Source organism: Cervus elaphus, chromosome 22 (assembly GCF_910594005.1).
Source record: "Cervus elaphus chromosome 22, mCerEla1.1, whole genome shotgun sequence".
Taxonomy (NCBI): Eukaryota; Metazoa; Chordata; class Mammalia; order Artiodactyla; family Cervidae; genus Cervus; species Cervus elaphus.
In genome coordinates, this window is record NC_057836.1 from 31,286,846 (window position 1) to 31,313,294 (window position 26,449).

The 26,449-nt window shown below is 37.8% G+C and overlaps 1 protein-coding gene across 1 annotated transcript; it reads right to left on the reverse strand.

Annotated features, from left to right (window-relative positions):
- Positions 1–1,375: 1,375 nt before the first annotated feature.
- LOC122680182 (sulfotransferase 6B1-like) lies at positions 1,376–25,027 on the reverse strand. Its single transcript, XM_043881269.1, has 6 exons — positions 24,822–25,027; positions 22,930–23,114; positions 18,938–19,064; positions 8,738–8,832; positions 8,399–8,585; positions 1,376–2,621 (listed from the first exon to the last, which is right to left on the reverse strand). Exons 1-6 carry the CDS (start codon positions 24,964–24,966, stop codon positions 2,503–2,505), a joined length of 858 nt encoding a protein of 285 aa, XP_043737204.1. The 5' UTR covers positions 24,967–25,027; the 3' UTR covers positions 1,376–2,502.
- Between the last annotated feature and the right edge of the window lie 1,422 nt (positions 25,028–26,449).

The window sequence follows — 26,449 nt, forward strand, 5'->3', positions numbered from 1 at the left end:
CATTGCCACCACCAAAATCATGCTGCTATCAAACCTTCATCTAAATAAAAAGTTCCTCATATACTCAGCTGGTTAGCCAAAAATCTAGGCTTCATCTTATATTCCTTTCTGTCTTTTATTTCTATAACAGGTGAGCTATTTCAATGCCCATGTTATGTCCTAAAATTGACCATATCTCACCATTCCCACTGCTACATTATCCATGAGTCCCTCTTCCCTGACCTACACCCCTACACCCCTACTAGGCATTTGTACCTGCCTCTTACCTTGACCCTAGTTCCATCCTCCATCTAGTCATCAGATTGATCTTGTGAAAGGGTCCATCAGGATGTTTCACTCCTCTATGGGAAATCTCCAATCTAGCACAAAATACAATTCCCTGCCATGCCGCCAAGCCCAGGGAGCCCCACTCATCACTCGCATTGAATCTCCTACATCGCCTCCTTGGGGTCCTCAACCCAACATGCAGCTTAGGCCTCTCTGCAGTCACTGTTTGCTACATTGCCTCATTTTATTGCCTTTAGAGAACATATTGGTACCTGGCATATCTCAAATGTTTACTTTTTAAAAAAAATTATGTATTTATTCTAACTAGAATGTAAGCATCTTGAGAGCTTTTTCAAGTTCATCATGTGTCCCTATAGTCTACAATAAGGCCTGGAACATAGAGTATGCTCCAAAAACTTTTTTTGCCTGACTGATAGTGATGAACGAATCAAGGCTCTTGGTTATAACTTTAAATAATTGATCTTAAACAATTTCCTACCAAAACTGGATTACAATGATCCCAAACATATCAAATAAAGTCCTATTTCAGTTCTTTCCATCTCAATGATGGGTTTTTTTGTTTGTTTGTTTTGTTTTGCTTTTTTGATGTGGACCATTGTTAAAGTCTTTATTGAATTTGTTGCAATACTGCTTCTGTTTTACGTTTTTGGTTTTTTGGCTACAAGGCATATGGGATCTTAGCTTCCTGACCAGGGATCGAACCTGCACCTTCTGCATTGGAAGCTGAAGTCTTAATCATTGGACTTCCAGGGAAGTCCCCCAGTGACTATCTCAACGTGAGAAGATGATACAGCCTCATGGAATTTGGTGCCTTGAATACCACAGTCATTGTCTTCTCCTCTTGCCAGTCTCATTAGATTTTCTTTGCCTTATTCCGATGACTTAGTCATTCTCTGTACATTAACATCAGGGAAAGTTAAGTATGAATTTAGTTCTAACATGAAGATAAAGACTTGACCAAAATCATACCTGATTGCCTTTCTCATTCACTAACCTTATTTATTTAGGAAAGGGAGTTGTTGAAGTAGATTTCTGTGAGTGTTTAATTTTGAAAAAAAAAAATCTGAATTGCATAAAGTCCAAAGGAATACATTTTATTCATAACAAGTATGTCTATAGAGAAGACTGATCAAAATCTAATGGTTACTGAATTGTGATAAACTTGCCACAAAGACTCCAAAAGTTACCAAAAATGATTAACAATACATTGAGATACACAATCAAAGTGTTTGAATTAACTAACTCAATCCCTGGCTTTGCATTTATAGCTCAGAGTCATATACAGTACACAGTTTTGATTTTCCATTTAGCCTTGAATTAGATAATACGGCCAAGGTGTAAACAACATACCATAGATATTCAAAACTTGTCTTTTGTCATTTAGGTAATAATCCTAAAATAAGTTCACTGAAATTTCATTAGAATGTCCTCTAGGCTAAACCTACAGAATAATATTCATTACAGGAGAAAATTATGGAAATTGTATTAATGCTAGAAATGCTTCTGGGAGAAAGCCTACATATTCAAAATACTGTAAAAAATCATAAATAATTCAAGGAAACATACTTTTCAAAATTGAAAAGTAAGACATTTTGTAATTTGACTTTATTAAAGATAAAGAAAGTACTGGAATGTCAAGCCAGTGTGAATTTAAAGGTAAAGAATATTTCTTCATTCTTGATCCTCACTAATATACCAGACTATCATTTAATATAATCTATTAGGAGTTCTCTCCTTAATAAAATGATGTCTGTCATTGTATGACACTGGAGAATATTTTTACACAGACACTGGGGAATGTTGAAATAAAAAATGTTTGTCTAGAGGTCATGATGGTCTAAATAGGCAGAAAATAATTTCTTGTCAGACATTTGTTATTTTGGTTAACCCCACACCTCTTTTGCTGTACATTAATGCAGATTATAGGACACCCACAGTAATATTCTATCTCTAAATAAAAGCAATCTCCTTGTCTTATGAACAGCCTGAAAGCAGACATATAATTCAGCCATGCAAAACTGTATGCTTCCTTTTATTACTAATTATCTATCCCCAAATAGGCTAATAATTGTCTCTCACACATGACACTTTTTCATAAGGTGTCTGTTTTTTCACTGCAAGAAATATCTGCTTTCCACACTGGTGAAAAATATTTATGTATTCCCCAAGCACTGCCTTGCATAAAATGGAAATTGGTTTCATTTCCCATTTATATTAAGAGTAATCTCCAAAGTGTTTTGCTAGTTCACTATGCTTCATTTTCTCTGTGAATAGTTCATCAAATACTCTCTTCTGCTTTGAAGTGAAGTAGTTTATCCAATCACCCACTGCCCCTGAAAGAAATCAGACAAGAACCAATTTAAATGTATAGCATGTACAAAAGGAAGCTGTCAGATTTATAAGAAAATGTGAATAATTTTATCTCTTGCTGCTAAGATGGTGGGGGAACTATTCTTTTCTTCACTTGCTTATCTGTTGTTTCTAACTTCTTCAGTAATTGCATATTAATTTGTATAGCTTAAAAAGTTATTTTTTAGAAAGGAAAATAAAAATATATAAATATCCTAGGTTATACTATAGCAGGCAAAGAAGGATCTCACCTAAATTTAATACAAACAGAAAGCAGACAAAGTGGACACAATGATGTTTCATTTATTTTTCTACCTTTTCACCTCTGCAATCATAACAGGGCTGATAACATACTATAGGGGTGGTTCACTGGTCTCATTTTAGGAAATTTTCTTTTACAAAATTGGTTACAGAGAGTTAAAAACACAAATACCAAGTTACTTGTATGACACCCTTACTTTCAATATAAGATGTCCTGAAATTGAAATAAGACATACACGTCACATGGTCTTTCGGCCTATCCTGATTGTTGGAGTCACCCTCAAAGCCTTGGCCACCGCATCAACCCCATAAGACTGTCCTTCTCACCTCCATCACACACACGACACCAAACCTCCACCCTTGACCTGGTGGATCACCGTCCTTTGTTACTTTGGCCCCAGGCTTCATCCCTGGGGTCTAGTCTAGGTGCACTGGAGCTCAAAAACACATCATTTTATCCCTTCATTACAGATTGTCATGGGCTTCCCAGGTGGTGTTATTGGTAAAGAAGCTGCCTGCCACTGCAGGTGAGATAAGAGGCATGGGTTTGATCCCTGGGTTGGGAAGATCCCCTGGAGGAGGGCATAGTAACCCACTCCAGTATTCTTGCCTGGAGAATCCCATGGACAGAGGAGCCTGGCAGGCTACAGTCCATAGGGCCGCACAGAGTCAAACACAACCGAAGTGACTTAGCATGCATGTACACAGACTGTCTTATACTATTCTCTATAATCTTTTCTCTCCAACTAGCTTATACACTCGGTCAAGTTAGGGACGGTAACGCATTGTTCATGTGTAACCCTGCAGTACTGATGTTGATCACAGGGTGGGTGTCCAAAACCCACGGCTTGACTGAATGTCAGACAGTGTCACCTACAGCAAAGAAACAGGTAACAACCTAAGGAATTTTTGGTGTTCTTCATTCCTGGTTCAGAAGATTGAGTTTAAGAAGTAAAGCGGAACTCTTCTGTTTGGGGGAGAGGAAAAAGGAAAGAGAGTCGTATCAGAGATAGAAGATCCCAGAGTCAGGAAATGGTACTGCTTCTGAAACACATCATCAGTTGGGGCACTGGGTCAGCTTCATGAGATCAAGGTGCCTGGCCCTTAGAAGAGCAGTGCTATCAATTTACTTAATATCCTTTCATCCTTCTTGGCTCTCCTTTCTGGCTTCTTATATTAATTCACCTGAACCATTATTGTCTTTCTTTTTACATTTGACCTGATTTCTGTGTGCTTGGTTTCTGATCTATTCTTTTACTCTTTCTTCTACTTAAAAAAAAAATATTTAAAGAATAATATATAGGTTTCAGAAAATACATACCTATAAGCAAAAGAAGATGAAAATAAAGAAAATACACCCGCTCACATGGCTGATAGACTGGTTAGCATGCATTCTTCTAGATGCTTTTTTTTGCAAACATATATAAGCATATAAACTGCATTTAAAATCATACAATTATAATCTACTTTTCTCATTATGCTTTGACCATCTTCCAATATTACTATTTGTACACCTACAATGAAAGTTATCCTGAGTAGAAGAATACCGTTTGGATGCTAATCCTGACTCTGCCAAGCACTAGTGGTGTGATACTGGATAAGTTATTCAGATGCCTGGTGTCTCAATAAAATCACATGAACAGCATTCTAAAAGTCTGTTGCCAAGTTTTATATAAATCAAATAATGTTCCTGGCATAGAATAAGTGCTCAGTAAACACTGGCTATTCTTCATCTAGCATTTCTAGTTTTGGTGACTCCATCATAAACCCCTATATGAATGTAACTTAGTAGATTTAAATTTTTGATTAAATATATTAAGTGCCATTTAAGTGCATCCAAGGTTTTCATTGTTATAAGCAATATTGCAACATGCATCCTGTCCATACATATTTCTATATTCCTGTAATAGTCCCCCTATGTTTTAGTTTGTATGGGCCTTTGGACTTCTGACACTTATGTGAACAACTCTGTACCCTTCCTTGTCACCTTATCGCTGTGGCCACCATAGTAATTTTCTAGAATATCAGCTCCATTTCCGACTTCAAAGACAACTGCAGACACAAATTCTCCTCTGAAAAGTAAGGAATGGCTCTGTTAACCATGGAGTCCGAATCAATAACTTCAGTCATTTGGTTGAAATGATTATTTTCAGAGGATGGATTTCCCACTCACACCCACTCCATCCAGCCATTCAAGGAAAGAAGTGAGTGGTCTCTATTGACCCATCCTTGTGTATAATTCCTCATATAATCCTAGTTTACTAGTTGGCCTTCAGGGGAACTAGTCTCAGAGAGGCTCTTTCCACTGTTACCTGTAGTTTTTTTTAGATACAAAATAAGGAAACCACTTTTGGGAGAATTTAAAGGTGTTAGAATTACTGGTGCTAGCTACAGTTATGTTGATATGGTTTCACCTGGTGATATTTGCTAGGGTCACTAGTTGGCAAGTTAGAGATTAACTCATTAGAGTAAAACTTCTCAAGTTTTCAGGATAAGCCATGTGAATATTGAGTACTGCTAATCAGATCTCAAAGGGCAAAGATAAAAGACGTCAACAGAAGTACTGGACTAAGGATCAGAACTTCCTCATTTTTCAGCATTCTCTTTACCATGGTCCCTCCGAGTGATTTCCTGTTTCTCTCTACTCTTTTCTTCACGCATCCCTTTCTATCTTCTGTCTTCCCTTTATCATCTCTTCCTCTCTCCTTCTAACTCTTCTCCCCAACCTGCTTTGATATCTTTCTAATACTGTCCTCCATTCTTCCGCTTCTTAAGAGTGGTCCTTCACTTCTGCTCCTCTTATTTAATCTCTTATCTCTTTAACCTCCACCTCAGTGTGGTTTGCATCTCCACTGCTATAGAAACTGCATTCTCAGAATTCACAAACGGTAAACAAATGGTCATGTTTGACCCTGGTTTTTCTTTCTACTAATTCTGGCTGATCTCTGTTCTTGGCTTGTCTTGGGCTGTTGATGTCAGGGTTCTTAGGATTTCCCCCTTCTACCCATTCTTCACTAGTTCCTCCGACTCACCCTGAACGATTTTTACCTAATTCCACAGTCTGGTGCTGGCTCCTAAACTGACTTCTCAGCCGAGCAGCACCGATCAGTGGCTCACTGCCACCATCCAAATTGTGACCCTCAATGTTTCTTACCTGCACTGTTACCACAACCTCTTAATTGCACTTTCTGCTTCTGCTTTCACTCTATTCTAATCAATTTTCTACTCTGGTTCTATTTAATTTTCTAGCAAACAGGTCTGACTATGTCAGGTCCATCCTTAAAACAGCAAACAGACCTCATAGTGTCCATCAGAGATTTTACTCTCTGGCCATATTTCTCTCTCTCATTCTGCTTTATGTATCATCTACCACTTCAGAGTCCTTTGGACAGCAAGGAGATCAAACCAGTCAATCTTAAAGGAAATCTACCCGGAACTTTCGTTGAAAGGACTGATGCTGAAGCTGAAGCTCCAATGCTTTTGCCACCTGATGCAAAGAGCCAACTCATTGGAAAAGACCCTGATGCTGGGAAAGATTGAAGGCAGAAGGAGAGGGGAATGACAGAGGATGAGATGGTTGGATGGCGTCACTGACTCAATGAACATAAGTTTGACCAAAGTCCGGGAGCAGATGAAGGACAGGGGAGTTTGGGTGCATGGGGTCACAAAGAGAGGGACACCACTGAGCAAGTGAACAACCACCCCCACTTTAGCACATGGCACTACCTGCTCCTTCTAGGAGATACCACCTAATTCCATGGTGGTTCTGAGATTTTCTTCTGGCCATTAGCTCTTGATGCAATGTATTTCCTCCTGGCATTTTCCTCATAAAATCTTGCATATGCTCCCAGTTTCAGATCTGATCTCTTCACCTACTCTGCTAGGCAAACACTTTCTTCTTTACCCAGATAGATTCACATTTGCTGATATTTTACTAGCATAGTTGTCATTACCTTATATTACTATCTAGATTATGATCTACTGAATGACAGATCTGTATTTTATTCAATTTTTGAAACCTATTCAATTAATAAACCTAATAGTTTATTAATAAATATTGGGTAAAATTTTTAGAAAATAGTTTATTAATAAACATTTGGTAAACATTCGAACATAGTTTATAAGTAATAAATATTCCTTCCTCCTAACCCTCATTTTTGCAACTCTAAGGAAATTTTTAAATGAACCACCCAAGAGGACAAAAGTAATCTGCAAAGTTAAAACAGTATCTGGTCTATCAACACATGAGTTGGCCAGTATTTTCTTTGGGAGTAATTATAGGCTTGGTGGTAAAAGAATTTGCCTGCAATTCAGGAGACCCGGTTTCAATCTCTGGGTCAGGATGATCTCCTGGAGAAGGAAATGGCAACTCACTCAGTATTCTTGCCAGGGAAATCCCATGGACAGAGGAGCCTGGCAGGCTACAGTCCATTAGGTTGCAAAGAATCGGACACGACTTAGTGACTAAACAACATACACAGTTGAGGCAAAGAACAAATAAATGTGTGTGTTTTAGTAAGAAACCTGAATATACAGATGCAAAGAATTTTGTTTTTGTAAGTTATGAAAAATATGAAAAACGTTAAAACATTTTCTTCCCAGATCTGGATTAAAACACACAAAGATTTCAAAACAATTCCATATCCAGATGTACCCAAACTGTTTCTAAGTAAAATGTTAGGAATTCACAGATGTTTATGTCCTTCTCTCTCTGTTTCTGGCTTCCCAGGTGGCTCTGTGGTAAAGAATCCACCTACCAATGCAGGAGACACAAGAGATGAGGGTTCGACTCCTGGGTCAAGGAGATCCCCTGGAGTAGAAATGGCAACACACTCCAGTATTCTTGCCTGGAAAATTCCGTGGACAGAGGGGCCTAGTGGGCCACAGTCCATGGGGTCGCCAAGAATCAGACACGACTGAGCGCATGTGCACTCTGTGTTTCCAGGCAGAAGAATATCCCCAGATAACAATCCCAGCTTTTCTCTCCACCTCTTCCTTACTTCTGCAGGGCAAGTTGTTTGATTGGTGAGGTTGGAAAAATGCCCTGGTCACATCCATCAGCTCTTTTTTCTCTCCTGGAGAAAACATGTGTCCGGTACTGCTCTGTAGCACGCTCTGAGTATTCTGCACCAGCAGGGGTCAGGACTACCTTGGACTGGCTATGACCAAGTGAGCATGTTTGTAAACTTCAGGCTCCATCATGAGCAGTCACACTAGGCTGCAGACCTGAAGCACATTCTTCAAGTTGCTTTATCATTTCCATCTGTTTGACACCTGTGTCTCTTTCTCTCAGTTGGTTCTTAACTGGGCCTGGGAATCTCAACATCTGGAAAGAATGTAACTCAAGAATTTCACTTAATAAACCTCCACTGAGGGATAACAATGCACAATCCGCTGTGCAAGGTATGGGGTGAACAAAGGTGAAATGAGACATTAAAAATGGCAAAATGTAACTACTTCCAAATAGAAATCCAGGCAAAGCATTTCATCTCTGACTTACCTTTCCTAAATACCAGGTTCCTGTTAGAAGTAAGGGCGCAGATGGTGTGATTTGGATCACAATTTTCTTTGGCTGTGTTATTTTTCATTTCAGTGAATGATGTTTTCCAAACAATTTGATTAATCTCACTGTCAGTCACGTTTAAACCGAGGAAAGTAGTTATTTTCTTTATGTTTTTAGAAGGATCCTGAGCAAACAGCAAATAAATAAGTATACACAAAGTGTAACTCGTCAAAATATCAAATTCATTCTCTGAAATCTGAAAATGGAATTCATTGATTGATTTCCTGTTTCAATTTTACTTAAATTTTCATTGTTGAAATGGCAGAAAAGACTTACTTTCTTCATCTCTTCATAGGATATAATTAAAATGTTCTTAGCATTTTTGTGTTCTTCCCAGCTTAAAACATGATCAAACCAGGATCCATATACAACTAGGAGAAAAGTGAGTTGTTGTGTTAATATTAAATGTGTTAAAAAGCTTTCATTAAACATTATAGCTTTGCATCCCTGGGTTCTTCCCACTTCAGTGAAGTAGTCAATGTAAGGTACACACATACTAGACTCTGCAGTGAAAGAGTTTTCCTTCAGAGAGCTCAGTTTCACTATTTTAACTATTAATAAACACACTATTGTGAAATGAAGCTGGGTGGTCACCTATTTTAATTAAGCTGTGGTGTTTTTTTCTTATTTCTAGTAAATATTCTTTTACCATCAGAAGTGACAGCAGAACTAGAAAGATACATTTTTTCCCAAGAATTGTGTTCTGATACTTAATTTGGATCTTGGGAGAAATAGGGGAAAAAAATGAGGATTTATCATTTTATTCTTGTAAGGTGACATGCGTTTCATAATGATAAATTCTTAATACAAAAACTTTACAAACTTTCTCAAAAAATTCTATTCACAGTTCAAGGCTGAAAAATACAGTCTTAGGGATTTCTCTGTAGCTGATATGCTCTCTTTATTGTTTTGTTAAATTGACAGCCTTAAAAATCTCTAACGCTTGAAAGTAAAATACTATCATGCAAAATAAGCTCTAAGTGATGATGACTGAAAACAAACAGTGAGCAACTTCTCACCACAGAAAAGTTGACTAGCTTGACAATCTAAAGCATAAAATATAGTCATTTAAAATCCTACATATGGGACTTCCCTGGTGGTTCAGTAGTTAGGAATATGCCTTGCAATGCGGGGGGCAGGGGTTTGATCACTGGTTGGGGAACTAAGATTCCTCATGCCTTGGAGCAACTAAACCTGCACACCACTCCTACTGAACCCACACTCCACTAGTAGAGAGTTTGGGTGGGGCAATGTAAGATCCTGCACGATGACAGAACAAAGATTCCATGTGCCTCAACTAAACCTGATGCAGTCAAATAAATTAATAAATATTAAAAATAAGTGACTATGTGCTCAGTCATGTTCGACTCTGTAACCCCATGGACTGTAGCCCGCCAGGCTCCTCTCGTCCATGGACTATTTGAGGCAAGAATACTGGAGTGGATTGCCATTTCTTACTCTAGGGGATCTTCCTGACCCAGGGATAGAACCCACATCTCTTACGTCTCCTGCATTGGCAAGAAGATTCTTTACTACTAGCGCCAGCAAATGAATATTTAAAATAAATAAATTGACAAAATACTACATATACATATTTCCATGCCTCTGATGAAATAAAATTCAGTTTTTATGACAAGACAAAAATTTTAACATAAAATGCTTTCTCTGTCCATTCGGTTCTCCTCCCTTCCCTTTAGAATACATTGTGCTTCTCCATTCACCTGGCCTCCTTAGGTGGTAACATTCCTTCTTAAACATAAAGGGTCACAACTCCTTAGGAAATAATTTTCCTCCTTAATCTTTTAAGGGGTTATGATGACTCATAACCCACCACTCATATTGTACCTGTAGATCTGGATCGTGTCAACTGTCAATAATACCTAATTTGACATATAATCCTTGATTTCAAAACTGTGCTTTGACCTCTAAGGGGCAGAATAGTCATCAGAGCTTTCTGAAATAACTGTCTCATCAGTGATAATCTTCAGGCTGGCTTGAATGAAAATTTCCACTTCTTAGATTGACTGTTGATCAACATTTCATCAATATGCATGGTGTAGCTGGCAGGACACCAGAAAGTACCTGGAATCTACCTGAACCTGTACTTGGTATCGATGTGTATGCATTGAGCCCCTCTGGCTTCTTGGTACAGTTCAAATGTTCCGGTGCATTCTCCTGCTATTCAGATCTCATTGCTTTTAAGTGGCAATCCTAAAAATGTTATTGGAGTTGTTTTTTGCTTCACTGAGACTTGGAATCTTAAGGCATACCAGTGCATTTTTGGGGAAGGGACCAGAGGGGGCTTTGAGCAGGGAGCTCAGGAAAATGTAGGTGGCTGGGTTTTTGTTATATTTTATTTAAACTGATAAAAACAAAAACAAACAAGGTGGTGATGTATGTTTTAAACAAACCATTTGCTGGTAAAATGAGAGACAGAATTATTCAGCTCCGAAGAGCAAGGGACCTCTACTACAACCATTAAGTAAATATTATTCTTCCAGGGACACAGGACAAAAAGATGGGTCATCTTGTAGATGGTGATTTTATACTATTGAAAAGAAAACTGAGACACATATAAAAGTTGAACTGACCCACTTTGGAGAGCTAGACTCAGAAGCAGCATGCATCCAATGCATCACATTGTCCTCAGAAAATTAACCAGATCATATGTCATAAATAAATTAGGGTATCAAGTTGATAACGGGAAATTGTGCCTCAAAAGCCAAATAGCTCCCAAATGGACAGCCACCTGTAGGGATACCAGCTTGCAAGTATTTATTTAATTGTGAATTAAAGGAAAACCTGCCCTGAAATGGTCAAGATGGGGCTCTATTTGTCATTCCAAAACTGAGTTTTGTGGGCACAATTAGGAAAAGCCTGTAAAACATCAGTTTTTATCATGTCAGTCAGTCTTCTGGATCCCTACCTGCAAGGTTTACTTTCTCTTTTCTAAAAATTAGGTTAGCAGGGGGAAATATTTGTAGGGTTAGGGCTAATTTCTTGGATCCTCTGAATTGTAAAGACTTAGAGAGCTCCCATCTTATCCTTTGAATTGTAAAGACCTCCCTTGGAGGAGAGCATGACAATCCACTCCTATATTCTTGCCTGGATAATCCCATAGTCTAGGATAGGCCCCTGGACAGAAGGGGCTTGCAAAAAGTCAGACATGACTGAAGCAACTTAGCACAGAGAGCTCCCATCCTAAAATATCGCACCTATTTTAATTGATATGCAGAAGTCCCCAAAGGATTCACAATTCCAAAATAGCTTCAACTTGAGATTCTTTATAAAGAGTTCTAGGAGAGTCACCTTAAAAGGACTTGTATGATCAATTACACTTATGTAAATAATCAGGCCAAGTTTATCAAAACAGACTTATTTTGCAAATAATTGTGTCTTAATTTGGCTATGTTTGGTAGAAATGAGGGTAATTACTTTAGTAGAGATAAAAAAATATCATGTTTAATGGGCCATTAATATCTACTGTTGTTGTCATTAAGGTTTTTTTGTATTTACTACCTCTGAGATTTACTTCTCAGAGGGCTCCTTCTTGCTATATTACCATAAAGATTGTTTCTGAAACTTACTATCACAGTAATCCATTTTAGGATGAAGAACAGATACCCCATGACTTGTAACCAGGACATTATGCATACTGGAAAAGTCAGGTAAAGGAACATTGATAGTCATGATGGAAGGGGCCCAATCAGCCCTTCTCTCCCGAAAGAACTGCAGATCCTATTTCTGACACCTGCCTAAGACCATCACTACCAGACCAGGATGAGAAGACAACATCTGAAGTAGGCAGCTGAACCAAGATGCCACACCAGGTTGGTATACTAATTACTTTGATAGTTGTTCATACTTTTACTTATGAACCAAATATATTTCTTCCTTGGACTCAACTGTTTGCAAGTTTCAAAGAAATCAATCCAGTTGCTGGGTTTGTGGCCAACTGCCTATGTCCAATACTCCTATTTACCCTGGTGGCTTTCTCTTCTCCAAGGTTCTACCTGGATGGCTCTTACAAATTTTACTTTAGGAGGAAGAGACTCTATGCAAGCTAATGCTACTGCCAATATCACTGAGTGAGGCTCTCCTACCTGGCCAATTAATGACACTTGTTCTGAATCTGGTTGTAAGTACTCCTTTACACTAGATGTTAAATGTTGGGTAGCAGTGGATTTATGGAACACGTTTGGGCTTGGCCTTCCCCTGGTTAATTAGGAAGATGCACAGTTGATTTCCCCTGGGCTCAAGGTCACCTATAGGAAGCCTTGGAAATAGCCCCTGCCAATCTGCCTTTAATGCAAGCATGCTGGCATTAAAGCATCAATCAGCTTTCCAATGGTATGACCATTTGGCTGTGATACTCTTTCCTTCACTTGGAAGGGAAGATATGATTAATCACATAGAGGCTTTAACAAAATTTACTCAGCAAGCTCTGAATGATAGTAATCAAATCATTAGCTTGCTCAGTTTGGAAGTTTCCACGATAAGAAAAGTGGTCTTACAGGATTGCATGGTCCTGGATATTCTAACTCCTTCTCAGGGGGAAATGTGCTATAATACTGAATATTGGGTTTATACCTGATAAGTCTTATGTGACTTGTCTTATGACACCTGAAGAATCAATTTTCCCCTATAAAAGATCCTTTTCCTGATCTAAGGAAAATACTAGGAAAACGGTATGGTTTAGGAGGGTTTTGGCTTCAGTCTTTACTAATGACATTGTTACTCCTATTGGCAATTTTGACTACTGTTTGTGTAACTTATAAAGTTATCACCAGCTCCTATAAAGTTAATAATATCTAAACAACTTGAAACTGTTTTTCATATCTACAGCTCTTTATAAAGTAATGAACATACACATGGATGCACATGCAAGGCAAAAATTGGCATTAAGTACTATGGACAACTGGGAACTGACTATTACCCTTTGCCATTTATGTTACAAGTACAACCTCCTAAAAGGAAAAATAGGACCAGGCTATTAAGATTTGATATCAAGGGACACAGTGGACTCAGGCTAGGTAAGCAACTACCCTGGCATCAAGGGACCAAATATTTGGTCACCTAATGCTTTCTATAAAAAAATTAATGGTCAAGACTCACAGACTTAGAGAATGAACTTATGGTGGTCAGGGGGAAGGGATAGTTAGGGAACTTGAGATGGTCACGTATACACAGCTATGTTTAAAATGGATAACCAGCAAGGGCCTACTGTATAATACATGGAACGCTGGTCTATGTTATGTGGCAGCCTGGATGGCAGGGGGTTTGGGGGAGAATGGATACATGTGTATGTATGGCTGAGTTCTCTCACTGTTCACTTCAAACTATCACAACATTAATTGGCTATATTACAAAATTTAGCAATACAAACTTTAAAAGTTCAAAGAAAAGAAAAAGATACATGTTCAGAGAATAGCCATAAAAAAATAACGATCAAAAGCACGACATTGGTGAAATAAAGCTCATATTTTATGGTAAGACAAGAAAACTTTAAACATAAAAGTTTGCCTGTTTGGGCCTGCTCTCTCCCACTTAGAGGGTATTGTGCCTCTGTATTAACCAGACATCCTTAGGAGACACTGTTCCTTCTTAATCTCGTATGAAATCATGATGATTCATGACTCACTTTGTACATGTAGATCTGGGCCATGTAAACTTTCTATTACACGTCATTTGACATATCAGTCCTTGTCTCAGAACTTATATAACTGTGCTTTGACCTCAAGCAGGTGGAACAGTCCTCAGAGCTTTCTGCAAGTCTGTCTCCTCGGATTTAATCCTCGGGTTGACTTAAGTAAAATTTTCCATTTTTTCTTAGGTAGACTATTGATTAATTTTTGTCAACATCTCCTTATCATCCAAAGATTTAAGACTAGCTCAGTCTTGGCTTCCCCAATGGCTCAGTGGGTAAAGAATCTACCTGCAATGCAGGATACACAGGAGATGCGGGTTTGATCCCTGGGTTGGGAAGATTCCCTGGAGGAGGAAATGGCAATCCACTTCAGTATTCTTGCCTGAAAAATCCCATGGACAGAGGATTCTGTGGGCTATATAGTCCATGGGGTCAAGGAGAGTCAGACATGACTGAGTGACTAAGCACGCACAATGCCTCAATCCTAAAAGAGCTATATTACTAGCAATTTCCTGAAGATTTGCTGACTGCTAATTCATTTAATCAACATTTATTAAGTTATTAGTGTCTGCCAGACATTGTGATATACATTTAGAACATTAAATCTTTGATTAAATTGAAGTACAACAAACTCTAAGCTAACTGCAATTTTTCATAGCTTCAGCTCATGAGGAAGCAAAGGGCAAAAAAAATAACTATAATCTATTTTTAAAACAAGAATTTCCAAGACTACAGTAGTATCATTAGAGTATCAGCCCAATTTTCTACTCTATGGGCCCTAAAGACTGTGTAATAATAATGGTGCTAAGAAGAGCTTCCCTGATACAACCTTCAGTTATTAGCAATCTCATTGCTATTTCAGTGACTTACATAATACTTTATCTTAGAATTACCCAAATTACCATATCAGTGATAATAGTTCATCTTCTGAGAATGGCCAACCTTTTCCCAGACACAAAACACATGTAGGAGGAAGACTGATTTTCTCTCAAACTTAGGAAGTCCCTAGAATCCTAGACTATGCTTATAGATTCAATCTGTCTCACCTCCTCTCCCCAGCAGCTACAAGCCCAGCCCTGGTGATAAATGTCACCTCCTAGAGTTGCTGGGGCTTCCCAGGTGGTTCAGAGGTTAACAATCTGCCTGCCAATGCAGGAGACATGGATTCAATCCCTGGGTCAGGAAGATCCCCTGGAGAAGGAAATGGCAACCCACTCCAGTATTCTTGCCTGGGAAATGCCATGGACAGAGGAGCCTGGCAGGCTTCAGTCTGGGGGTAGCAAAGAGTCAGACACAGTTTAGTGACTAAACAACAACAGCAGAGTTGCTGAGGCTATGAAAGCTCCCAATACTTTCAGGAGAGCCTATACTTCTATTACCAAGAAGCTGAGAAGGGACACAGACCCAGCGTCATACCCAGTGATTAGGTGTAATTGACCTTGTCCATTATGGTTTTTCTGTAGGAAGCGTATTCCAACATGCCCCAGATAGATTTAAGAATCAACTTTGCATAATAGCCTGATCATAATTTGAAAGCCAGCTATTCTACTATTGACTAATTAATTCATTCTTCACCCTGTTCCAAAAGGATGTAAGGCAGCCAAAAGAATCTAAAGAAATTGGCTGCTTGTGGCGTTGTTACTAATATAGGAAATTACAGTTTTAGTTTATATTTTAATCAGAATCCTCATTGTCTAGGTCATTAGCAGACCTCTGGCTTTAAAGAAAATACAGTTTCCAAAACACATTTGAAATCTTCCTTAACGCGAAATGTTTTTCTGCACATTCTTCACGTAATACAGAATTATTCTATCTCTTCCTGGCCTTAACATATGCCAGGATGGCACTTCTGCTATCCAAAATTACTCACTCTTCTAAAATGCTCCTGAATAGAAGTTGCTCTTTCTCAACCAATCCAAGTGTCTTAGGGTCTGGAGAGTGAGTCATAAACCTCACTGCTTCCTACCAACTTCTAGAACTTCTCTCTCCTAAAGAATCCGAGCTCCTCTGGGACTCATGTTTTTTAATATACTGCTCTTTCCATCCTTGTCTCGGTCAGAAATCAACCTTCCAATCTCTCTCCTACAGTTACTCAAGATTCTGATTTTAGAGCAAAACCTTAATGGGTAGCTTTTACAATCCCCTACTCTGACCTTTTTCTTTTTCTCTTCATTTTCTTGCTTTTATTTATTCCCTCAACAACCGACTTGCCAATACCTTCAACTTTTTTGCCCCCTTCCTGTTTATTTCAATCATCAAAAAACACCCAGTGTTAAAATGAAGCAATTCCTCCTCTTGTCTTCTCTCTTTGCTGCTGAGTTCTGCTGGAAAATTTACACAACTCTGTTTATAGACTGCAAATTTATTTTTCCAGCCTTAAAGGCCCCAAGTTTGCCCAGCAAACCTATTTGTTCTGCATTAACACATTCTCTTATTCTTCACCCCAGCTATTTCAAACCTCCCACATTCCCTGCAAACCTTGTGCCCCACTCTTACATCCTGTTATAATGAGGCTCTTGGTTACCAGTTTCTAGAAAGCACTCTGATGACAGATAACTGTGGAAAATGAAACTTGCCTAGATGAAGTGGCCTAGGAAATATAAAGTTCTAATATAAAACTGGAGAAGGGACTATAGGGGAAAAAAGGAAAATACTAATATTGCATTGAGATATTAATCTGTTGGGATATTGCCAGAACACAATTTATAGTTATTATATAATCTGAAAACCTAAAGCATATTTATAAACTGAAAGAGAAAATTTAATGATTAGACAAATGTGTAGTTATGTATATCTCCACTATCCTATCTGCTCATATCATGTGTATTTATATTTATGGTTTGGAGTTGGGTCCAGGGTATTTTGATGCCTCAGCTATAAATTAATCTTTCTAGGTAAACATCTACTTGTAACATTTCCACCCTAGTGTGAAACTATGTGAGTATTTGTGTGTTTAAATGTCTATGTCTAATAGAATCAGTGAATAGATTTCTACAACAAACTTTAGCCTCTAAATAATTCTACAAAACAGATAATTTTAAAAATCCTATTCTGTGTTAGGAGTCTGAACCTCAGAATAGCTAAGCTACTTGTGCAAAGTTATATATGGAATAAAATATAGTCAGGACTTGATCCCAGTTCTACTGTCTCCATAGCTTGTTTTTTCTACTACATCATGTCATTTGCAAGAGAAATAACCCTCTCCTCAAAAAGTAACTGAAGAACATCCTTGAAACTCACATACATATAACCACTGCAAAATGATAGAGATGTGGCCAAGTGAGCACTCATGTAATGGTGACAGAGGTGGAGAACCACAGTCTACAATAGTTGGAGATGAACACAGCTTTTCTTTTCTTAAAGAAATGCAGACTCACGATCTGTTTTTCAAATATTATTTACGTATTTAAACTCTGCTTATTCCAAAAATAGAGTGGAGGCAGAGTGAGGCATGCTAACAATCTTCAAATATTTAGAGGACTATCAGGTGGAAGATGAATGAATGATCAGAGAGATAGTTTTGTTTGTTTTTTTTTCCAGATGAGTTATGACTCAGTGGTCAGAGCAAAGATTTTCGGAGTTGACGCTTGACTTAAGTCTCTGCTCTCCTCCTTATTATTTATGCATCTGTGGGAAAGGTATTTGGCTTACCAAAGTCTTCATTCTCCTCATCTGTAAAGTGAGGGTAACAACATCTATCTCATGTTTTCTAGTGAGGATGACATGAGATTGTGTTTGCAGAGTACCTAACCAAGTGTCTGCATCACATGGTATGTGCACAATCTAGATCACATGGGAAAATTTTTAAAAACATCTTAGCAATACCAATATTGAATGTGCTGCTTTGGGGCCGTAGTAAGGGGTACGAACTTATCAAGGTTAAGAAGTTCAAACTTAGCCTCAAATTTTGGGGGGTGTTGTAAAGGTGCTTCAAACATCAGGTGGGTTTTTAAACCAGATGACCTTTACTATACCTGTCATTTCTGAAATTTGAGGATTCTACCAAATATGTGCCAATAGATAGGGAACAAAATAGAAAGAGGAGTTGAAACAGTGTGAGCATAATATGTTCTTCCATAGCAATTATCACAAAACAAAATATTAAACCTTGGTGCTGGTGAGTTTCCTATGTCCTCATGTTAAGTTACTCTTGCTGTGGCCTCTCTTAAATTAACAAGCAAAAGCTTGACAATTCGCAAGTAAAATAGTGAAATTAGTAATTAAGCCAAGTGAGAGATAAGATCTTCAGGGACTATACCATTTCTAAATTGTGTCTCTTCTGGATTCTTCATCTTCTTACTATATTATTTTTGTTTAATCAAATCCCTGAGATGTTTTCAGAATAAATTACTTTCTTCCAAGTGTCAAGATGGCAAATTCTTTCACATATTATAGCTGGGGCGTTGGGAGTGTGTGTGTGTACTGTTTGACATGATTTATTTTCCATGCAGGTATATGTAAGGCATGTTTCAAGCTACCTGTCTAGATTTCAGCTGTAAATCACTATACTTCAATCAGTGAATAATTACTTCAGGGAACAGACTGAGGGTATATGAGGAAAAAATGCTTGATCAGAATTAATTTCTGTTTCTGAAGACATGAAAACCAGCTAATAAGTCATCGCTCATATGTTCTACCCCTTGGTAATAAGAAAAACTATGAAGAAACAAAGTGAGAAAGAATTTGCATAGAAGAAGCAAAAGAATAATCTATTCGAATATATTTCTGAAAGTAGGCTGTTAGGATTCACTTGAACTTTTGGAAAATGCTTTCATCTTGAGTGAAGATATTCTCTGTATATTATGAATAAAAATCACTGTTATATTTACCATCTCCTTTTAGGAACAGCTCAAAAAATTCATGCCAGGTTTCAATGCTAGGGAGATTAGGGTTATCCCTGTAGTAGTGGAAGAATGAAACAGCTATATCTTTTGGATTCCTAACGATGTAGATAATCTGTTAAAAAAAAAAATCAATTTATTTTTGTATGGAAGTAGCCCCAAGACAAAGCATTTCCTAAAAGAAAGTAGCAGCCACACTGACCTATGCAAGTCACAACTTTTTGGTAGCTTCAGCTGATTATTAAATACAGACTTAGATACAAGAGTGTCTCCAAACTGAAGGTGCATAATAATCATCAAGGGATCTTGTTAAAATGCAGATTCTCACTCAGAAGTTCCAGGATGAGGCCTGGCATTGTGCATTTGTAGCAAGCTCCCAGGAGATGTTGACGCTGCTGGCCCACTGACCAGACTTCTTGAATTTATGTGCTAAAATTTGATCCTATCTTTTCAGGGGTAGACTTGAGAAAGTCCTCCTCAGGTGAAGGACAAGATTAATATTTTAATATCCATGTATGGCAAAATATGATTTACGTATAAGAAGATTTCTTACAAATTATCCATATTTATAGAAAGTAATGTTCTGGAATTCCTTTTTCTACAATTAAATCAGTTAAAGAGTAAGGAGTCTGAGATACCTTGCCAATTTATACAAATACTGCAACTGCAATTTAATTTGATTCAATAAATATTTATTTAATAACTGTTGTATGTCTGGCTCAGCTGGTGAAGGATCCGCCTACAATGCGGGAGACCTGGGTTTGATTCCTGGGTTGGGAAGATCCCCTGGAGGAGAGAACGGCTACCCACTCCAGTATTCCAGTCTGGAGAATTCCATGGACTGTACAGTCCATGGGGTCGCAAAGAGTCAGACACAACTGAGTAACTTTCACTATTGTATGTCAGCTAGTGTACAAAAACATTCCAGAGCCAAGGAATAGAATAATGAGCAAGACAGAAATGATTCCCGCCCTCTCAAAACTTGCAGTCAAGTGAGAGAGAGAGAGAGAGAGAGAGAGAGTGTGTGTGTGTGTGTGTGTGTGTGTGTGTGTGTTGCACACACTCGGTCATGTCTGACTCTTTGCGACCCCATGGACTGTAGCCCACCAGCTCTTCTGTCCACAGAATTTTCCAGGCAAGAATACTGGGAGTGGGTTGCCATTTCCTCCTCTAGGGGATCTTCCTGACCCAGCCAAGTGAGGGAAACAGATAATTAAATCCACTTTTGACAGTGCAGTGTTATGAGGGTTACAATAGTGAAATACAGAGAACTATAGCAGCATATAAAAAACCTCTGGAAGCCAATGTGAGAAGCCTGGAGATAATAGGACTGTCCCCAGTCAAGGTCACCATTGCATGAGTGAGTACCAGATACTCTAACTTGCTTTTTAATTGAAAATCAGGGAGGACATATTTGACTTAGATAAGGAAGTGTTTACTGAGTCATTTTTTATACACAACTATCTTTCCCTACTGTGTTCATAGTCCAGGTATTGTGACCCTCATTAACAGCACCTGCTCCTCTTTACTTGAAAGATACACAAAGACCACGACAGGCAGGAATGAAGAGCCACCTTTACCCCCGCAGTTATCTTCTCTTCGTCCCAAGAGATAATCATGGAAGAACACAACAACTCAGGCTTCCTCTAACTACACAGGCTTCCTGGGCAGATTCACAGAACCCCAGGGCCCAGACACCACAGTTAAAAATTGACTGCCTTAGCAAGAAGGAATAAATGGCAGAATTTTAAGACTTAGACATCCAGGTGGAGACTTTATTTCTTGGTAAAGAGAATAATTTTTTAGGGACTTTGGAGAACTCTTCCTTAAAGCTACATGTCAGCAGATCTAGTGGGAGGGACAGTGCAACCCATTAACACATATTTCACCAAAAAAGATTAAAAGAAGGTGTTCATGTACAATGAAGAATGTAAGTGCAGTGCATATACAAATATGAAATCACTATGTCATACATCTGAAACTAACATACTGTTATATGTCAATTACACTCAATAAACACACACACACATTATGAATGTATCCTAAGAAATATAAAAATTATTGGGGGGGAGGTTAAGAAATATGAACAGAAGGTAGAATAGTACTCTGGAGAAAAAATTAAATATTAACTGAATATTTTAAAAATTAAATTTCCTTAAAAATTGAAAATCTATTTAAAAAATTAAATATTAAGTAAATAGCATGTGACACAGTGGTAAAGAACTTGCCTGCCAATGCAGGAGACACAAGAGATGCAGGTTTGATCCCTGGTCCGACAAGATCTGTGGAGAAGGAAATGGCAACCCACTCCAGTATTCTTGCCTGGAGAATTCCATGGACAGATGAGCCCCGGTGGGCTACAATCCATGGGGTCACAAAGAATCAGATACAGCTGAGCACACACATGGTGTGAAATGGGCTGAAAATATAAATTTCACGCAAGAAAGTTTGGAAACATTCAAAAAGAGAGTCAAATGTTAGGAAGAAAATATAGGAGGCCAAGTAAGGTTGAGAGCTGATAGAGAACAATGGGAGGAGGAACTTAACTATCTGTCCAGCCCTACAGGGGTACTTAAGGCTTGCCCACCCTCCAAGCTCTTGGGGCTCAGTCGTCAGCAACAGAAGACAGGTCATTGCCTTGGCATTCCAGGGACAACCAGACAGTCTCAGTCCCCATTAAAGGGTGGCAATGAAAGGATCATACCTTCAGGCTGTAGCGTTACTGTGGTGGTTTTAAATGCACCCAGTTATAATCCTGGAGAAGGGCATGGCCCCCCACTCCAGTATTCTTGCCTGGAGAATTCCATGGACAGAGGAGCTTGGCAGGCCACTGTCCATGGGGTGCAAACAGTCAGACACATCTTAAGCGACTGAGCATGCACACACACATACACACACCTTTTCTGAGTTTTGGCTTCTTTGCTTATAAGAGGAAAAATAGCTACTCTTGTCACTGTTGTAACGTTTATAAAGCACAACTTAATCTCCGGTGGCATTTGTTATCAGTGTTATTGCACTGCCTTAAGGGTTGTCAAGTGTACCAGACTCCTTTTCTACCCAAATCTCTCTCTCTTAGATAGTCTGTTTGAAATGAAAATGCTCAATTCAGTCAAATTGTAATCAGCTTAGTATACTTTCACCTTTTCTGATAGATTTGCTTGGGATAAACACAAACTCCATGGCATTTACCTCTCCTTGTGTTACTTTTATTTGAACTGGAGAGTAGATGGTATACATGGAGACATTGTGGGCATAGAGTTATAATCATTGGAAGATCTGCTTTGATGTATGCACATTTGGTAGGTTTATTTATTTATTTAAGAATATGACTGACATTGTTTAAAAGGCATCATTACTGGGAAATTGTTTACAGTGGACACATGACCTTGCTTTACAAATTTTATCCTCTTTTTTTCTGATCCTGCATTTCTCCATGAAAACAAATTTTGATAAGAAATACATGAAAATAGAAAAAACCTTTTAAAATTAGAAGTAACTTTTAAAATAATAATGTGAGGACTTTAAAAATGGCTTGAGATAACTATTCTTCAGTGTTTTAATTACATTTTACTTTTTATTCTTTCCCATATAATCTTTTGCAAAAATGATAGATAGAATAATTAAAATAATATTACTAGGGCAGTTTTTCTTTCTCTAGACATCAATATTTAGAGAAAATGACTCCAACTAGATTCAGAATAGAATAAGACATTATCTAGCATAATTACAGTTGGCACACTAATGTCATACTCAGATTTTTATGAGCCAGATACTGTGGTAATACCTATATACTCATTTTCTTGTTTAATGTTCATCACACTTTGTGAGATGAATACTATTATCCTTGTGTTAAATGAGGACACCAAAACTCAGAGAACATCAGCAATTTTCAAAGGTCACACAGCTTGAAAGTGACACAGCAAGATTCCAAGTTCAGTTTGGTGTACTCCCGAGCCTCTGTCCGTAACCACTGAGCTTACCTTGCACTGTTTCTGTTTAATATTCATTGGTAGCATGCTGTAGCTCAAATGCGTTGGAATAACTCTCCTCTCACAGTATGTTTTTAGTTCTTCGAATTTAGAAATGTCTCCCAATTCAATAGGAGGTGTTAGGGTAAGTCTAGCATTGGGAATGTTCTCAATGACTTTTGCAATCCAGTGAGTGCCTTCATAAGAAAATAAAATGAAATGCATTTTTAATCAAATGATACTCAAAATGAATATAGAAAATGAACATGAGGTTATAAAAGCAATGAATACATTAGTTTTACTATAAATAGTTATCACCTCGACACACAGATAAACCTGTTGGAACATTCGAGATGTTAGTTCCCTTTACAGGAAGAATCACATTTTAAAGATCGTGAAGAGTGATGAAAGCTGTATATGCTGTTTCCTCAGCCTGAAACACTCTTCCACGTTACCACTCACTTCCAGCACCTTCTCCAATTCGCAAACACGCAGATCTTTTCATTCATGATGCCTGCTGGTGCTGCAAGCTCATACATCTTGCTCTTCTAGAAACTGCCTTCTGAGTCCCCAGTTCCCTCTTCTAATTGCTCACCCTCTCTGCCTCTCAGAAGCAGCACACATCAAAATAGAGTTGTATTCATGTCTATCTCCCTAGCTCCCTGCTGAAAACAGACACAGGATCTTGTTTTTGTCTGCATGCAAATACACAGCAGTTGTGCAAACAAAACATTTGAACAATGAACGAATGCTATATCCAAACATCAAGGAGATGCAAATTTACTACCATGAAGTCTGGAAGAGATACCACTCTATCTTACCGAAAGCAAATGAGGATACGCTCCAGGGGTGTAGACTGTCGAAAACTGGAGCAGAGAGGTAAAAGTCTGGGTGGGGAGGATGTTTTGCTAATTTGAAAGCAATGTTCCAAATTGGTTTAAATGAGGCTTAGTTTCCATTTATCTCATAATTCCAGTTAGATACAAGATTAACAAATTTATAGTTGAATAAATATTTAAACAGTGCTCTAACATTATGTTTTAAATTTAAGACTACTTTAGATTATGATGTTAATAGTCTTAAATATGTATAACAGTCATATAAATGTAACTATATAGTAATGATATTTGCATTATTTTAATTAAATATACTGATTTATTCTGATAAGAAGAGAGAATACACAGTTTTGTGCTGCTGAAGGGGACCTCCTGGCAGCTAATGGGAAATGCCAATTTATAGGCAACAATAAGTCCAGGGACTTCCCTGGTGGTCCAGTGGTTAAGACTCTAGGCCCCCAGTGTAAGGGGCCCAAATTCCATCTGGAGATCTAACTCCCTCATGCTACAACTAGATCTAGCATCTGGGAACTAGATCCCTCATGCTACAACTAAAAATATTCCCTGTGCAGCAACTAAGATTCAGTGCAGCCAAATAAATACATATTTAAAAAATATGTCCAGTTGAAGCCTTATATATAGTTCTTTGTATATGGTATAAATTAGCCACTTGTTCTTATCAGCCCAGAAGAAAACAATTATTTATTTACAGATCAATCATTAAGTACAAATTGAACAAAAACTATTTATTTATCACTATGCCTGGCTCAAAGTATGAAGAGATCTTTATAATGTTACAGATACTATGCTTATTATATATTAATGTCTGTATGTCTTTGTGAATAAAGTCAAAACAAAATGTACGAAAGCTCTAATTTCTCCAGTTGAATTTTCTCAAAGCACATTTTTTTGACTTTCTAGTATCAAATTTTTTCATGAAAATAAGCATTTAAGATACTTTAATTTCCAGTGGAAAAATTCTGAAAAGTAAATGTTTGATAAAACTTATTACATGTATTATCATTCTTGTATATCTACATTTTAAAGATACATTGAAATAAACTTTACCAGATTTTGGATAGGAAACCAGAAACACATCATCCTCTCTTGCCTCAAAAGAATCCAGGGAATTTAGAAGTTCTTCTGAAGACATGGTAGAAAAGATGACTCCCTTGAATTTATGAAGAACACTTGACTGGCTCTTGGATGACATCTTTCATCAAATCAATTGAAAAGTATTTACTAAACACTAACTTTACACAAGGCACAGAGCAAGTGTGGTCCTTGATTTTAATCCCAGCTCACTAGCAATGTAATCACTGAGCTGACATCCCAATTAGAGGATCATATATATACCTTTTGCAATTCTTGACAAGCGTAATTTTTAAATGATAACTGAGCCAAAGTCTACTGTGAAAATGATGTTATTGGAATGTTACTGATAACACGTGTTATAAAATATTCCCTCCAACTTGACTCAGACAGTTTACATACACAGCTACCAAGGTAAGAGTGTAATCATTGATATGAATCAGCCATAGAGTTACACGTATTCCCCATCCTGATCCCCCCTCCCACCTCCCTCTCCACCTGATTCCTCTGGGTCTTCCCAGTGCACCAGGCCCGAGCACTTGTCTCATGCATCCCACCCGGGCTGGTGATCTGTTTCATCATAGATAATATACATGCTGTTCTTTCGAAACATCCCACCCTCACCTTCTCCCACAGAGTTCAAAAGTCTGTTCTGTACTTCTGTGTCTCTTTTTCTGTTTTGCATATAGGGTTTATGACAAAACCCACTGAAATGTTGTGAAGTAATTAGCCTCCAACTAATAAAAAAAATAAATTAATTAATTAAAAAAAAAAGAGTGTAATCATTACATTAAGGGACTAAGGTTCATCAAATCCTTGGGCCTAAGTAAGGTGAGACTTTTAGTGGCTATAATGGATTATATCATTGTGGTAATGTCTGGAAAAATTGAACTTCTTCTGGTTAATATTAGCACACAGTAGAGGAAGCAGCTGGTATTGCATTTCAGGAAGAAAAGAGGAATAGAGTAAGAAAATACAATTTTTTTGAGGAATTGGCAGGTAAATCTGTGATGAAAGAGAAACCTTATAGGAACTATTTTACATAAAAAGTACTAAAGATACCGTGGGAATAAGGAAACCCAAGTTAAAAAAGTATCTTGAGTTTTGATGTACATAGGAAGTTTTGGTTAAACTAAATAAACTCTTGTCTGAGTCATTCTTAGCTTTTGTCACCAATATTGTTATATTCTGGATTCAGTTACACATGGCAATGAAATGCCCAGTTACTTCATTGAACCATAGTTGAATCTCTTTGCTTGTCTAAACTTTAAAAAGAAATGTACACAACAAGGAAATAATCAGCATTTTAGCTAAGCACAAAAAAAGTAGAAGTCAATTGTTGAAGAACTAATTGAAGAAGAAAGATATAAATAATAGTAGCAGAAATAAAAATTTAAATGATTATACACCTAAAAATTCCTCAAAAAAACACAAAACCTATAAATGATTAAAATGAATATGTAGGGGACTTCCCTGGTTGAGAATCCATCTTCTGATGCAAGGGGCACAGGTTAGATCCCTGGTCAGGGAACTGAGATCCCACATGCCATGGGGCAACTAAGCCCACAAGCCACAACTAAAGAAAAGGCCCACGTGCCCCAAGG

Bases quoted from the DNA above. Each gene is read 5' to 3' on its own strand.
- LOC122680182 (XM_043881269.1), bottom strand. From the start codon at position 24,966: ATGTCATCCAAGAGCCAGTCAAGTGTTCTTCATAAATTCAAGGGAGTC. The intron at 8,586-8,737 runs GTAAGTCTTTTC...CTGTTTGCTCAG, and splicing joins CCTATGAAGAGATGAAGAAA to GATCCTTCTAAAAACATAAA. The intron at 2,622-8,398 runs GTAAGTCAGAGA...GATTTCTTTCAG, and splicing joins GAACCTGGTATTTAGGAAAG to GGGCAGTGGGTGATTGGATA.